Here is a 13,951-nt window from a genome sequence, read left to right on the forward strand (position 1 = left end):
TATCTTGAATTTTGTGATTATTCTAAATGCACTTTAATAGACTGAATCATGCAGCACGAGTCTAATCTACTAGACATCATCACGTAATGTATGCGTTCACTCTGTAGGTGTTATAAATGGGTTTTGCGACATAAAAAAATAGTTAAAACGACAATTATGATCTTATCGTACACCCCTACTGATGAGACTAACTTGCATCACATCACCCCGGGTTCCTTGAACGTTTTCCAGATACAGCATGCTCACGATTGTTTTACTCCTTACAAGAAAACACAAGATGTTGAAACCTGCACCGGAATTGCATACGAAGCAAAACATGGCCTTAGATTAGACTAAATATCCATTTTTTTTTTCGCTTTTAATTCTTAAAAACCATACACATTACTCAACAAGTTTCAAATGTAAATTAAATCACGATAACCATTTACATTTCTCCCGATAAACAGACATGAAGTACTTTTTATTTCCAAATGTTAAGTTTAAAAAAAAAAAAAAAAAAAAAAAAAAAAAAAACCAGATGGAAAAAAACATTCATCCCTGTTACAGGAAGAAGCTACAGAATAAACTCGTGGATTTTTATCTTTCCATATTATCTCTTCACTAAATAGCAAACTCAAGCTGCTTTTTTTTTCTGTTTTATTTGTTTAACACAAGGAACAAAAAAAGTAATAAATTAGAAAAAAAAAAAAAAAAAAAAAGTGGGGATGTACTGACTGAAGAGCACATCCTACCCTTCTATGAACTTTCTCCTCTTCCCTTTACAGGCCTGCAGGAGAAAAAAAAAAAAAAAAAAAAAAAAAAAAAAAAAAATACAAGAGGCAATAAAACATTTTAAAAAAAGTGTTAATATTTGACTGTATGTGTTTTTTTTTTTTTTAAAGCCTGGTTCGTACTATTCGCCACCCTGAGAAATAGATTCCTAGCAGAACCAAAATCACTAGCCTTGCCTCGGAAAGCCGTTACTGCACTGGTTACTGTGTAAAATTCCTCGAAGTCTGCTTTAGCAGGTCAAAAGATGTTCATGTCCCATAAAAATACACTGACTCTATATTTATAATGGTCTGTATCAAAATTTCCAAAGGGAGTTGAAAGAACTGTACCCTGTGCAGAGACAACATGATACCCAAGTGTTTATTCCCCCCCGACCTAAAGAATACAATCTCTTGTTGTTCGCCCGCCCCTGATTCTCGAGTGGAAACGTAATGTGCCCAAAAAAAAAAATTAAATAAATAAAAAAAATTATTTTGTAAAAATCAAGCCACAAAAATTAGAAATGTTTTCTGACCAAGATAAATGTAATCTTAAATGTTAATCGAAACAAGATAATTTAATTCAAGACAAAAAAAAAGAAATTCTTCACTCATGTTTTTGCATCTGATTCATCCATTTAAATTTTTTCCCTCCAAGCCTGAGATCATGAGCCTTGATATCACATGTTGGCAGGGACAGAAATGTCACCGATGTACTTCCTGCTAAGAAATGACCAACCCGGCGATAACGTCGGTGATTTGTCTTTCTCGCTTTTAATTCCGTTTCGGCTGCTGCCATTTGAAACCTCGAGTTCCCTGACCATTACGCCTCGATCGATATCGATGAACTGGGAACATAATGCAGTCCCTAGTAAGCGTGATAAACTAGCTTTTATAAACTGAAGAAACGCAGTAGTAAATGCCTAAATGAAATGTACTAACGGAGGTCCTCGCCTGCATCCCCGTCCTCGCTTCCGGACCTCGACGCCTTCTCTTCGCTGCTATACAAGCCTTAGTGTTATCTATTTGGCTAGAAGTTTTTCTATGTATCCACAAATATATAACAAATAAAACTTGCAGGCAAAAATAGTTTGGTTTCTATAGAAACACCTTTTTTTTCTCCTGAAAATACAGCAGTATCTGAAATAGTTATTCTTCTTCCTTTTTTTTTTTTTTCGTCCCCATTTTTCTGCATCAGGAAGCTCCTTCACCGACAAAGAGAAAAAAAGTATCTACAAACTTTGTAAACAGACCTGCCTTTTTCCAAAAAAACAAACAAAAAAACAAACAAACCCATAAATAATTCAAAATATGACCAGCCAAATGGAGCAGAAATTAATCTGGGTGATCTCGGGCCAAAGGAAAAAAAAAATTAAAATTAAAAAAAAAAAAATACACCACCATTCAAGAAAGAAAGAAAAGAAAAAAAAAAAGACAATTCCAACATCTAATAATTTTCAAGCCATAGAGAAACCATTTGTCTCCTCAGTATTAGAATATTAATAATTAAATAATTATAATAATAACTATAATAAAAAATACAGGTCACTTTCAATCTGAATTAACAATCCCTCCGTTTTTCAAAGGGTACAGAAAGATTTTAGAAGCAGAGGTGGAAACAGAGTCCTTCCCTCTCCGAGAGGGAGTTGAGAATAAAATAAGATGACAACAGAGGGGGGAGGAAAAAAAACAACAAAACCAAAAAAAAAAAAAGGGTAATAAATCACAACCACACCCTACATTCTGGTGAACGCTTGCTCTTATTTCAGTCAAGCACAAGCCAAGCTCCCAGAGATCACACGCGGCTCGGTGTGCACGTGAGTCCGCTGAGCGAGCACGAGTCTCTGTTGAGAAAGAGAGAGAGAGAGAGAGAGAGAGAGAGAGAGAGACGGCAAGGTGGGTGTGGCTTAAAGTGTGGAGAAATGGAAGGGCGGGGGAGCCGATCAGAGGGACGTCTCCACGCTGTGCATGGGGCTCGCTGGGACAGAGGGCGTGGCCGGCGTGCAGTTGTCTAAGAATAGGTGGACGCCGCTGTCGACGGCGTTATTGTTCTGGTTGGGTGATGGAGAGGGAGGCGGAGGGGGCGTCGGGGTGGCGTTTCTCTTCGTAGGGGCGTCGTCCTCTGCGTCTGTGTCGTCGATGAGGGGGATGTGGGGCTCCGAGTCCTCTATCCGGAACTCCGGGTGGGTCATAAAGTTGTGGATTGAGCTGCGCGACTCGGGTTTCTCCAGCCCCTCATAGGGGGACAGGGAGCTGCGGAATGCATTCACTACTCGGATCTGAGGGAAAGCAAGGGGGTATAGACACAAAAACATAGTCAGCCTCAAAGTCTTCATACGGAAAGTGGTGCAAACCACACAGTCAGGCACAAATCATACAGACACTCACATTTGCATTTTAAATACGGGCCAAACCATGGGCAAATAAACTGGCTGTAAAAAAGGGGAAACTTAAGCCGGTTTTACGCTGTGGGCTTTTAAGACTACAACGATATAAACTTTGTGATAAGGTCAGATTGTACCATAAAGGTCCCAGTCTGAAAGCGCATTACTACATACGTATATAAAACGAGCTTAAAATCATTACTTTTTTTTCTCCAGTCTATTTTTTATCAATTTTTCTGACGTTCCCTACTTCAGAGAGGGGTGGATTTTTAAGCCCCCACCTGTCCTGCATCACAATTAAAAAATAGTGAAAAAAAAGTGTAGTTGTGTTAAAAACCTGATGTTTTAAATTTCTTTGCCTTAACGACCTAATTGTTTGTGGTTTGAGCTCTGAGTGTATTGACAAAAAAAACAAAACAAAATTTAAAATCACAACAAAAATTATATAAATCCTGCAGTTTATTGCACTCCACCTGTCATGTCTTTATTCCCCACTAGAGGTTCTTGCCCCACACTTTGAGAACCACCGATCTAAACAAATCTTTTTTTTTTTTTTTTTTTTAAATAAAAACATTTCGCTTAGTAATTTTATACAGTCCTTCTATACAGGTGGTGGCTTTAGATGCACACCACAGCAATGAGAATTTATTAAATGTTTCTCACGCTTCCAAATTTGTGTTGTACGTTTGTCTCTGGTCGCTTTGATTTCTTATAAAGAATTTGGGTCCTTTGTTTTTCTCTGAAGTCTTATAAAATGTTGCGTTCTTTTCTTTTTGGTGGTTCTTTATAAGACCGGTAATGGTACAGTGTAAACCCGGCTTCGGTTCGTGTGAGCTGCGGGAGAACACACACACACACACACACACGCACGCACGCTGTGATGAGTAAAAACCAGATTGCGAGCTCCACTGAGAGAGAGAGAGAGAGAGAGAGACCAACCATCTCTTTCTGTCCACTCTCACATCAGTAAAAAAATGTACAAGATATATTAAACATTAGTATCAAATAAAGGGTCAGGAAAACACATGATCAGAGAATCTCTTCTCAGTAGTAGTGTCAGAAAACTCAAAGCCAGTGTCCAGTTATTCAAAATGCAAGCGAGAGAGAGAAAATAAAAAAGACCAAGAGTGAGAGAGAAAGAGAAATATAAAGACAGATATTGAGAGAGAGAGAGAGAAATATAAAGACAGATATTGAGAGAGAGAAAGAGTGAGAGAGAGAGAGAAATATAAAGACGGATATTGAGAGAGAGAGAGAGAGAGAGAGAAATATAAAGACAGATATTGAGAGAGAGAGAGAGAGAGAGAGAGAAATATAAAGACAGATATTGAGAGAGAGAGAAAGAGAAATATAAAGACAGATATTGAGAGAGAGAGAGAGACAGAGAGAGAGAGAGAGAGAGAGAGAGAGAGAGACAGACAGAGAGAGACAGAGAGAGAGAGGTCAACATTATAGTAAAAACACAGCTCAACATTAGAGGTTAATTGTTCTGGACATGCTTGGGTGAGCAGGATGGGGTGAAAGGGGGGAAAGGGACTGATCATTGATCGCTGATTATGTTTTGATACAGAAACTTTGAGCAGCCAAGCAGTTCTAAAGCTGTACAACACAAATAAATTTCACAAACAGACAAGAGAGACTGGACCCATGCACAGCAGTGCTACCTTTTGTTTAACAGAAGTAAACCTTTGAGTATAGCCCATGACACATTTCACAAAATCTAAAGAAGGAACATGTTGGAGTCAGTTTTGTGCTTTTTTTTTTTTTCTTTTTCAAGTCAAATAAGGGTATGTTTGCCTATAACAAAAAAAAACAAACACATTATACGGCTTTATTTATAGCAATCGACGTTCAGAGCCTGGAGGTTCAGGATATTATCGGTTCACTGCTTTCATCCGGTGGACCTAAGAAACAGACAGCATTAGTGTGTCACTGAAGAGCAGAGGATTCCTGAAAGAAGCTGTGAAAATGTGACTGCATAAACGCTGTATTACATGTGTATATTAAGACAGCTGAAGTGAAAATAGTGTAACGTTCAGAAATGGTGAAAGCAATAGAGAACTGAATGTGAAATCAGAACCACCGTATTTGGAGATTTGAGAAATCAATGTTGTTTGGTACACGTACAACCTATGTGCATGATCATTTCGTTTCTATGCAACAAACAACTTTTTTTTTTTTAGCTCTAACAGAAGAACTTGTAAAAGATGGAAAAGAGGAAAGCAGATGTTAGCGGACTGCCTCACCCACACACTCAAACATGAGGGTGGAAGCTTAATGGTTTGGGGTTTGTTTTAGAGCAGGGAATGTTGGAGGTTTATTTCAGATGAAAAGAACCAACATGGCAACCATCCCATACTTCAACACCATGCAATTCCATCTGAACTGTGGCTCATGAGACCCAAATTCACCAAACAACAAGGCAATGAGCTGAAGCATACATCCAAGCTCTGTAAGTGTTATTTAGAGAGCAAACAGTCGTCCGATGTGTTATCTATCATGAAACGGCCTGCCCAGTCACCGCACCTAAATCCTATTGAACTGCTCTGGGATGAACTGTATCACAAGGTCAGAAAGAAATCTAGTGCAGAACAAGAGGCATGACAAAGTACTTCTGTTGAATGTTTGAAGATACAAACTGTCCAGATGTTGAGAGTGTGTAAAGCTGTTATTCGTGATAAGTGAGGATTATTCAATAAAAAAATGTTTCTGTACATTTATAGATTTGTTTGGTCAAAGTAAATCTTCATACTGTCACATGACCTACTTTGTTGCATAGAAAGAAATGGAACATGCACGAGTCTCTCAAAACCATAAGTGTGTGTGTGCAGATGAAACCATCTTGATTTGTGGTACTCTCTGTGGCTTTTTAATGACCGCACATGAGTGCTCCAGTACTCCAGGTGGCGCTAGTCAAATGTGTCAACAGTGCTAAATGGCAAAGCTGACACAGGAGTTGGAAACGTTATAAATTGTTTAAACATGAGAAAGAGCATGAAACCCTTTTTCTGTTCTTTATCTTTCACAAGTAAAAAAAAAGAAAAGAAAAAAGAAATGATACAGGTGGTAGGTGAGAGAATTACATCATTCAAAGCTCAAGGATTTTGACGTGCTCCTGGAACTTTACGTAGCGATTCGTTCCACAGATCTCAGTCAGCTGCCATGCACAACAATAAAACCTCCTTACGATGATCGTTCATCCATTGTGCCATGATGTTCATGGAAGCCAGGCTGTTTTTCTCTCTACTTTTCCCTTCCCTTCTCCCTCTCTCTGGCTACATGTTACTTCTGAGATTCCACTGCTCCTGACCCTCAGAACTGGTGTGATTGACTGATTTACTGTTTGGAATTCTCATCATTCTAAAACCCCACATGGGCAGCCAAACGATATATGAGATTACTGCAGATGTTAGGACCACAAAGATGGCTTTAGACTGCAACTGATGTGAACAATTTAGCACTTAAGCCTCTATCAGCAAACATTTGATAACTTCAACAAAATGTTTTCAGACAGACAAAATTAAAAAACAGGAGAGAGGAAGAGAAAGAGAGTGCGATATGAAGGACAAGAAACAGGACGTTCGTTCCAGGAGAAGCAGACGCTCTGCTCCCTCCCCTGTGTTTCAGTTACAAACGGATTAAGGAACATGTCAGTCTCCAGCAAAAGATGAACCTGCAGAAACCTGGCCTAGACTGCAGGAGAGGGGGAAAAAAATAAATAAATCACTTCACAGGAACTTTTGCAGCAAGTCGAGTCGAAAACAATCCCACACAGCGTCAAGGCCAATTATTTTTTTTTCTTTAGCAGTGCAGTGACTGAGCTGGTTGTCGGTGTGTCCATGGGCATATACTCAAAATATTTACACACAGAGGACTATAGCAGTCACAGAGCCCAGCAGAGGGACCGAGGCACAGCAGCGGCTGCAGACGCAACACACATGATGTTGATCTGTTAGAATGTTAACACACTGTGTATTTGAGAGGGGAAATAAATCCCAGCCAAAGCCATCAAACAGAACAATGACAGAGACCTCAGCCCCACTGGCCTCAGAACAGTACACACAGATATATCTCCATAAATATCAGCACTTGGATTCAGAAGCAATGCAGTGAACAAATAGATTTTTTTATTTTTTTATTTTATTTTTTTTTACTCTGTTTAAATTTCTTCTGTTTTCTTTTTCACAGAGAGGGACGTTATAGAAGAATGTAGAACGTTAGGCGAGTGAAGGAGGAAATGTTAATTGTCATGCACTAAGAAACACGCACTCACACCCCACAGTGGCAGAAGCTTTGTTGGAGGCAGTGGCAGTAGAAAACGCTACATGTGTAGGGCTAGAAACATTGGTTACATCGTGCTGTTGGCTGGTGCTCGAGGGGTGACGCCTGAGGGCCCCCTGAAAGGAAGTGCCGCTCTGGAACGCACTCACTACATCCATCTGCAAGGAATCAGAGAGCATGACAGGAAGGCCCAAAGAACGCATACAAGAAAGAGAGACAGAGAGAGAAAGCAAGAGAGAATTGAAAACTGGGGAGGGAAGACAGAAAAAGAAGGGCACCCATATAAAGAGAGGACAGGTAGCAGCATGAAGAGAAAAAGGCACTGTATGGAAGACAGTTAACCCCAATGTTAACCTCCCTGACTTTTCCCCTGACCTGTATGTTAAATCAAAAACAGCTACTTTATCAGAAATCAGACTGCACAAAGGGTATTGAAAAGCTAAGTGTAAGAAAAGACTTTGGCACTGATTAAAGTATAAAGAAAGCACAGAGTGTACTGGAACCTATCCTGATGTTCCTCACCATGGGGCTTGTAGATGACTGTCTCTGTGAATTTACCTGAGTCTGTATCCTGTTGAGGCCTCGGAACCAGAGGATTTGCCCTCTGCGGAGCTCGCGCTCAGCGTGGTCAATCTCGTCCAGGTCTTCCATGTCCTCCAGCTCATCATCTGGGATCTCGTCCTTTTGTGTTCCGTGACCAGCTGTTTTCAAGAACTTCAGGCGACTGGTGGGGATGGAAGAGATCAACTGCACAAGGAGAGGAGAAGATGAAGAGCATGTTTAGTGTGGTTGAATTGAACCAATGTGTGGTCTCACTCTCAACGTGGTTCAGGTGAGAACACAACAAACAGACTTACTTATATATATATATATATATATATATATTTATTTATTAATTAATATATTTACATATTTCATTTAACACTTTCATGATTTAGTACTGTTTTTTTTATAATTAATTCAGTACTACTTTACATGGAGTGTTTGTTTTTTATTACGTATCTATTTTTTTTATCGGTTGATTAATCAGCAGGTATGATCCAACCCAAGTATGTTAAAATCCACTATAGGTCGACCTCTAGAATGAACTGATTGGCAAAGTGCACTCTACCCAAAATTTGCCACAAAATAAAAAGTGCATTCGATTAGTTTAAAACAATTTGTAGAATTTATATCTATTCAGTTGCCTTCCTGTTCTCACTAAATACATTTTGCATGATTGAGAAGGTTCTACAAGGACCCCATAAAAAAAAAAACGCAAATAAAAAATGGGTTTGCTTTCTGGTTAGTTTAATTATGTGCAATTTGCAACCAAATCAATTGCAAATAAACAAAACTATTGATTTCACTTGGATACAGAGTCAACAAATGGCCTAATCAGTGTGAAAGCTTTGTTAATAAAAGCTAGAAGAAGAGGGATTTGGTCAGCACTTGACAGAAAATGCATGAGTATTCGAGAACACAAAAGAAGACTGTAATGCTTTAGAGAATTTCTATGGTAACCTCTCAAGTAAAAGCCTGGGAGTCTAAACAGAGTATTTTTTTTTTCTTATGGTGTGTCTTGAAAAGCCAGAGTAGGTCTTGCTATGTCCCTAACCTCTGTCATCACAGACCACTTTCATGCAGGATACATTTTCCATGGCCCTGGCAATATTACTATTATACATATTGTGTGATTTAATTATTCATTTAAGTACATATATAATGAAAATTAGAGGTCGGCCGATTCATCGGTTTTGCCAATTAATCGGCAAAAAATCCATACCAATAGTTTTTCCTGGAGCACCCGAGAAGGTCTGATGTCATTATGCAGTACATGAGCGGCCTCTGGAGCCAAATCACTGACACAACGTGCTGTTTGATTTTAATTGCTTATTCCTGTTCATAGTGCATTAACTAAAAGTTAACAGATAAAATTTAAATTAACTTCATTTAAAAATGTAGTAGTAAATGTTGAAATTAACAAAAACAAACAAAAATTCTAAAGAATGTATTAACTTCAGTTTTAAGTTAATAAATAAATAATTTAATAAAAGGTACGTTTAAATCTTACTTTAGTATTACCATTTTATAAAAATCCAAACAGTCACGTTGAAAATGGCCATCTTTCTTTGCAAAGTCCGATTAAAATAAATAAATAAATAAATAAATAAATAAACAAAGAATCTGTTGACCTTTAAGCAAAATGTAACTCACCATAATGCAGAATAAGTGTGAGCTTAATTTACTAATGCATAGAAAAAAAAAAACGGTAACTGAAACAAGTGCAGGAAGTTGGCACAAGGGCAAGTGGGGTTTAAAAAAAATAAAAAAAATAAAAAAATATAAACGTAAACATTTTTATTATTTTTGTGTGGCCTAGTGGTTGGAGATCCCTGGGTTATCCAGTGCTTCAAAGTTACAGTTAGCTGCTTGCTTAAAGGTTGAATCAAAATGACACCATAAACAAGGACAACAACATAAATAAAGATCTGCTTTTCTGACTCTAAAACTGTACGTTTGCTGATTTATCGATATTAAATTTTTCCTCTTATCAGCCCTTAGATTTCACTTCAGGTTGTGTCCACCAGAGTGCAGTGTTTAACAGTCCCATAATTAAAACGTAGCTGCTTCACCTGAAACATGTCAAATTGACATTTTGATGTTCTTTCAGACAATTCTAGAAACATCCAACACTACAGTGTGATATTTAAATAGCTGTGGTCTTACCTGACCCCAGAGCAGACAGCCACAGCCTAGAAAAACGCACCAGAGCCACTGGTCAATGGTAAGACCCACACAGCTGAACGGCTTGCCTCCAAACTGCACGATGACAATCTGAAAACGAAACGGATCATGTTGGCGCCATTAATGTCCACTGAATTCAGTCGTCTGCATTTTGATTGGTGCTTACCTGGATGATGAATGTGCCAAAGACAATGGAGCAGAAGATAAGGTTGTTGAAGATGCCGTCGAAGACGTTTCTCTCGCCGTGGATCTTGCGGGCATTGATTTCGTTGAATAGCTGCATCAGCACAAAGGTGTTGAAGACAATGGTGTAGTGTTCAGAGGAGGGTGCGTGGAGAGGGGCGTTTCGGCCGCTGTCTATGTCGAACAACCTTTCGCCTGAGAAAAAGCACAAGGCGGATAAATCGAGCGATGTGAACTGGTGCAGGAGCGGATTCCTGTGTAAAATCATTCACAGAGATATGCGATAAAGACCAGAAAAAATTATTGCGCACACAATCTTTAGCCAAATACAAACAAGACCCAACTAAATAAATAAATCTGTCAAATAAATAACGATATCAATTATTTAATTAATCGAGTATTCTACAGATTAATCGGATAAGAAGTACTGTTTCTTCATTAAAGAGCGATACTAAATATACAAGAGAAAATAAGACGGGTCTCCTAAAATCTTCCTTATTAGAAAAATTGACATTTTTATTACTGAAATTGCAACGTGTCAGAATTAAACCCATTGCATTTAATTGACATATTACATCAAAATGCAAATAGAAATATAATTTCTTTTTTTTATTATAAAAAAAAAAAAAAAAAAAAAACAACCAACCAACCAAAAAAAAAAAAAAAAAACAAACACAATTTTCCCAGCAACACTAATGTGCATTTTTGGCCTTTAGGTGAAATTGTTGTTACCTGCAAACAACAGAGTGAAGATGACTGTGAGCTGGTAAACGGCATGGCCCAGAATGTTCTTCATCATGGTTCTGGAGATGAGGGGTTTGTTGCGGCCATATGGCTTCCTCAGTAAAAGAGACTCTGTGGGAGGCTCGGTGGCCAAAGCCAATGAGGCAAAGGTGTCCATGATCAGATTTACCCACAACATCTGAACTGCTTTTAAAGGAGAATCCTGAGGAACAGGGAACATTTCTTTTTAATTAATAAAAATCACATAAATGCAGAATCTCAGGACATCCCTTATTAATATTTAACTAATAATTCTTTTTCTCTAAATTATCAGCACAATAAAATACACTAATCTTACATAATCATTTTCCAGGATTAACAAAAATAATCTAACGAATCAAAAAGATTTTCACAAGCAACCCTAAAAACACCAAAAAATTAAACCATATAGGAAACAAGCTGGAAAATGGTTTGGATTAAAGGTCGACCGGTTTATCGGTTTGGCCAATTAATCAGCACCGATAGTTGACGAGAGATGAGAGCGGCCTCTAGAGGCGAATCACTGATGTCACATACTGTTTATTTGAAGTGTTGTTTTTTTTTCCCTTTCTTTTTTTTTATTCATTTTGAATAAAATAAAAAAAACTGTATGTATATATTTGAGTGTTACTTTTTGTTTCAGTTTGAATGCATATCTTATTTTCTTCAATTAAGTACATTTTCATGATGCAATTCAGATTTTTATTTTCAGTACTATTTTACATAGAGTGTTATTTGTTTTTTTTTAACCCAGTACCCATTTTCAAAACTATCTGGTGATTAATTGGTTATCGGCAAGTACGATCTAACCCAGCTATCGGTCGAGCTCTAGTTATCATTCTTATAAAACATGTTCAATTCCCCAAATGATTACATTCAGTGTTATTAATCTAAATCAGTGCAAAGGTTTTGGCTTAGGTGTGGTGTGTGCTTGACTGAAAGGAAAACCTGCACTCATTAAACTTTCTCAAGTAGATTAGACTGTCACAGGCCAAAGTATAATCTATGAAACTTGACACAGTTACACTGAAGTTCCAAGAAGATGCCATATCAGCTTTGGGCTCATCAGTCTGCTCCAGTTTTAACCTGGTTCCTCCCATGTGGGAACATAATCTGCTGCTGCTGTCTCAAACTAATAACCAATTTGTTCAGAGTTGCTCGGTTTAATTATAAATCATAAGCGTGTTGTGCAGGCGCCGACCCAGACGGCCGCTTGTTGCAGTTGCTCATGCTATCTATTCAAACGTTTTGTAAATTAGTCATTTTTAATATAACAATAATCTTTTTAGCTTAGACAAGTAAGTTGATAAACTCTAAGTCGTGCCCCCTTTAAAACGATGATGTCTGGAGGAGTTTTGATTATTATCCTGGCCATTGGTGCTGACTTTTCTGCCATCTGTTTTTCAATGCTGCTACAAATTCCAATTCATGCTGCTGCACATTTCATTTCTCTCAATATAAACCTTAATATGTATATTTATTTGTATTTTAATCCTTTACTGTGAGCAGCTGCAACCAATTTCCCAATTTCCCAATGGGATCAATAAAGTGTTCTAAATCTAATTCTGATAAATGTCCTGTCTGTCCTGTTTAAAAATCCCTCACACATTCAAATACCTGTGTGATGCAAGCTCCAGTGAAGGCCACGATCACAGCCACTACATTGACAGTGAGCTGAAACTGCAGGAATTTGGAGATGCTGTCGTAGACGTTGCGACCCCACATGACCGCTCTGACGATGCTGGAGAAATTGTCGTCGGTGAGAATGATGTCCGAGGCTTCTTTAGCTACATCGGTGCCTGCGATGCCCTGAGAACAACAAAGGAGAGAAAGATGAAAGGTCTGCATCTACAAGTGTCCGGAGAAGCTCTAAGCATTTGTTTGTTGAAATGATTGTACAGTGTTTACCATAGCAAATCCGACATCGGCCTTTTTCAGCGCAGGGCCGTCGTTTGTACCGTCTCCTGTTACAGCTACAACTTGTCTCTGTTCTAAAATGGTGCTGTCAATGATACCTGAAAATAAATATTTTGTAAGTGTGTGCAATAGCATTATTATAATTGTATAGTTCACCCTGGCTCACAAAACAAAAAAAAAATACAATTAAATCATACCTTTAACTAACGTGTGCTTGTCAGTCGGAGAGGATCTGGCCAGGACTCGGAGTTTAGGCCATATTTTATCGATCCGCTCCTGTTCGATCTATAAAACGAGCACATCGTGGCCATCACGACTCAAAAAGAAATTTTAAATCTGTAAAATTTTTGCAGTTTGTGGCTTTCCTCACCTCTCCTTTCTCGTTGCGTATCCGCCGGTTGAATTCTTTACCTTCCAGGCACAGGAAATCGTCTCCAGGCTGCAGGATGCCACATTTGCTTGCTATGGCGCGAGCTGTGTTGATGTTGTCCCCGGTGACCATGCGTACTGTGATCCCGGCGCGCTGGCACTTTCTAATAGCATCGGGGACCTGATGGAGAGAACTGGGTCAGATGACGCATCTCGCTAAACGCTATTCACCATCAGCACCCGCTAAAAAAAAAAGAAAACAGCTGCAGCTAACGACTTGGTAATCAAACTCTGGGTCGTACTTCGGGTCTGACGGGGTCCTCGATGCCCACCACGCACAAACAGGTGAGCCTGCTGAGTATATCGGCCTCGTTTTCCCAATCTGGTTCTCCTTCTGAAGCGGGGAATTCTCTGTAGGCCAGGCATATCGTCCTCAGGCCTTCAGAGGCCATTGGCTCGATCACTTTCTTCACCATGTCGTCCCTGTCTCTGGGCCGAAACACTTTGGTCTCACCATTCGCTGTAAGGATCTTATAACATCTAAACAGGGAACGAGCATCACAGGAGGCAAATCAGTGA

At 38.8% G+C, this 13,951-nt stretch overlaps 1 protein-coding gene across 3 annotated transcripts in view; it reads right to left on the reverse strand.

Moving 5' to 3' along the window:
• Nucleotides 1-327: 327 nt before the first annotated feature.
• atp2b1a (ATPase plasma membrane Ca2+ transporting 1a) overlaps nucleotides 328-13,951 on the reverse strand; it is a 47,497-nt gene continuing 33,873 nt past the window's right edge. The window contains exons 12-22 of one of the 3 annotated variants that reach the window (XM_083527934.1): nucleotides 13,675-13,912; nucleotides 13,374-13,553; nucleotides 13,201-13,288; nucleotides 12,995-13,101; nucleotides 12,704-12,895; nucleotides 11,057-11,270; nucleotides 10,308-10,519; nucleotides 10,124-10,231; nucleotides 7,973-8,161; nucleotides 7,486-7,572; nucleotides 328-3,028 (exon numbers count right to left, since the gene is read on the reverse strand). In XM_083527934.1, coding sequence (XP_083384060.1) covers nucleotides 2,693-3,028; nucleotides 7,486-7,572; nucleotides 7,973-8,161; nucleotides 10,124-10,231; nucleotides 10,308-10,519; nucleotides 11,057-11,270; nucleotides 12,704-12,895; nucleotides 12,995-13,101; nucleotides 13,201-13,288; nucleotides 13,374-13,553; nucleotides 13,675-13,912 — 1,951 coding nt within the window. In that variant the 3' untranslated portion in view covers nucleotides 328-2,692. Of the gene's footprint in view, nucleotides 3,029-7,406; nucleotides 7,573-7,972; nucleotides 8,162-10,123; nucleotides 10,232-10,307; nucleotides 10,520-11,056; nucleotides 11,271-12,703; nucleotides 12,896-12,994; nucleotides 13,102-13,200; nucleotides 13,289-13,373; nucleotides 13,554-13,674; nucleotides 13,913-13,951 lie in introns of all 3 variants that reach the window. The other 2 variants (XM_083527936.1, XM_083527935.1) reach the window with 2 other exon arrangements.

This window comes from Silurus aristotelis (genome assembly GCF_946808225.1).
Source record: "Silurus aristotelis genome assembly, chromosome: 24".
Lineage (NCBI taxonomy): Eukaryota > Metazoa > Chordata > Actinopteri > Siluriformes > Siluridae > Silurus > Silurus aristotelis.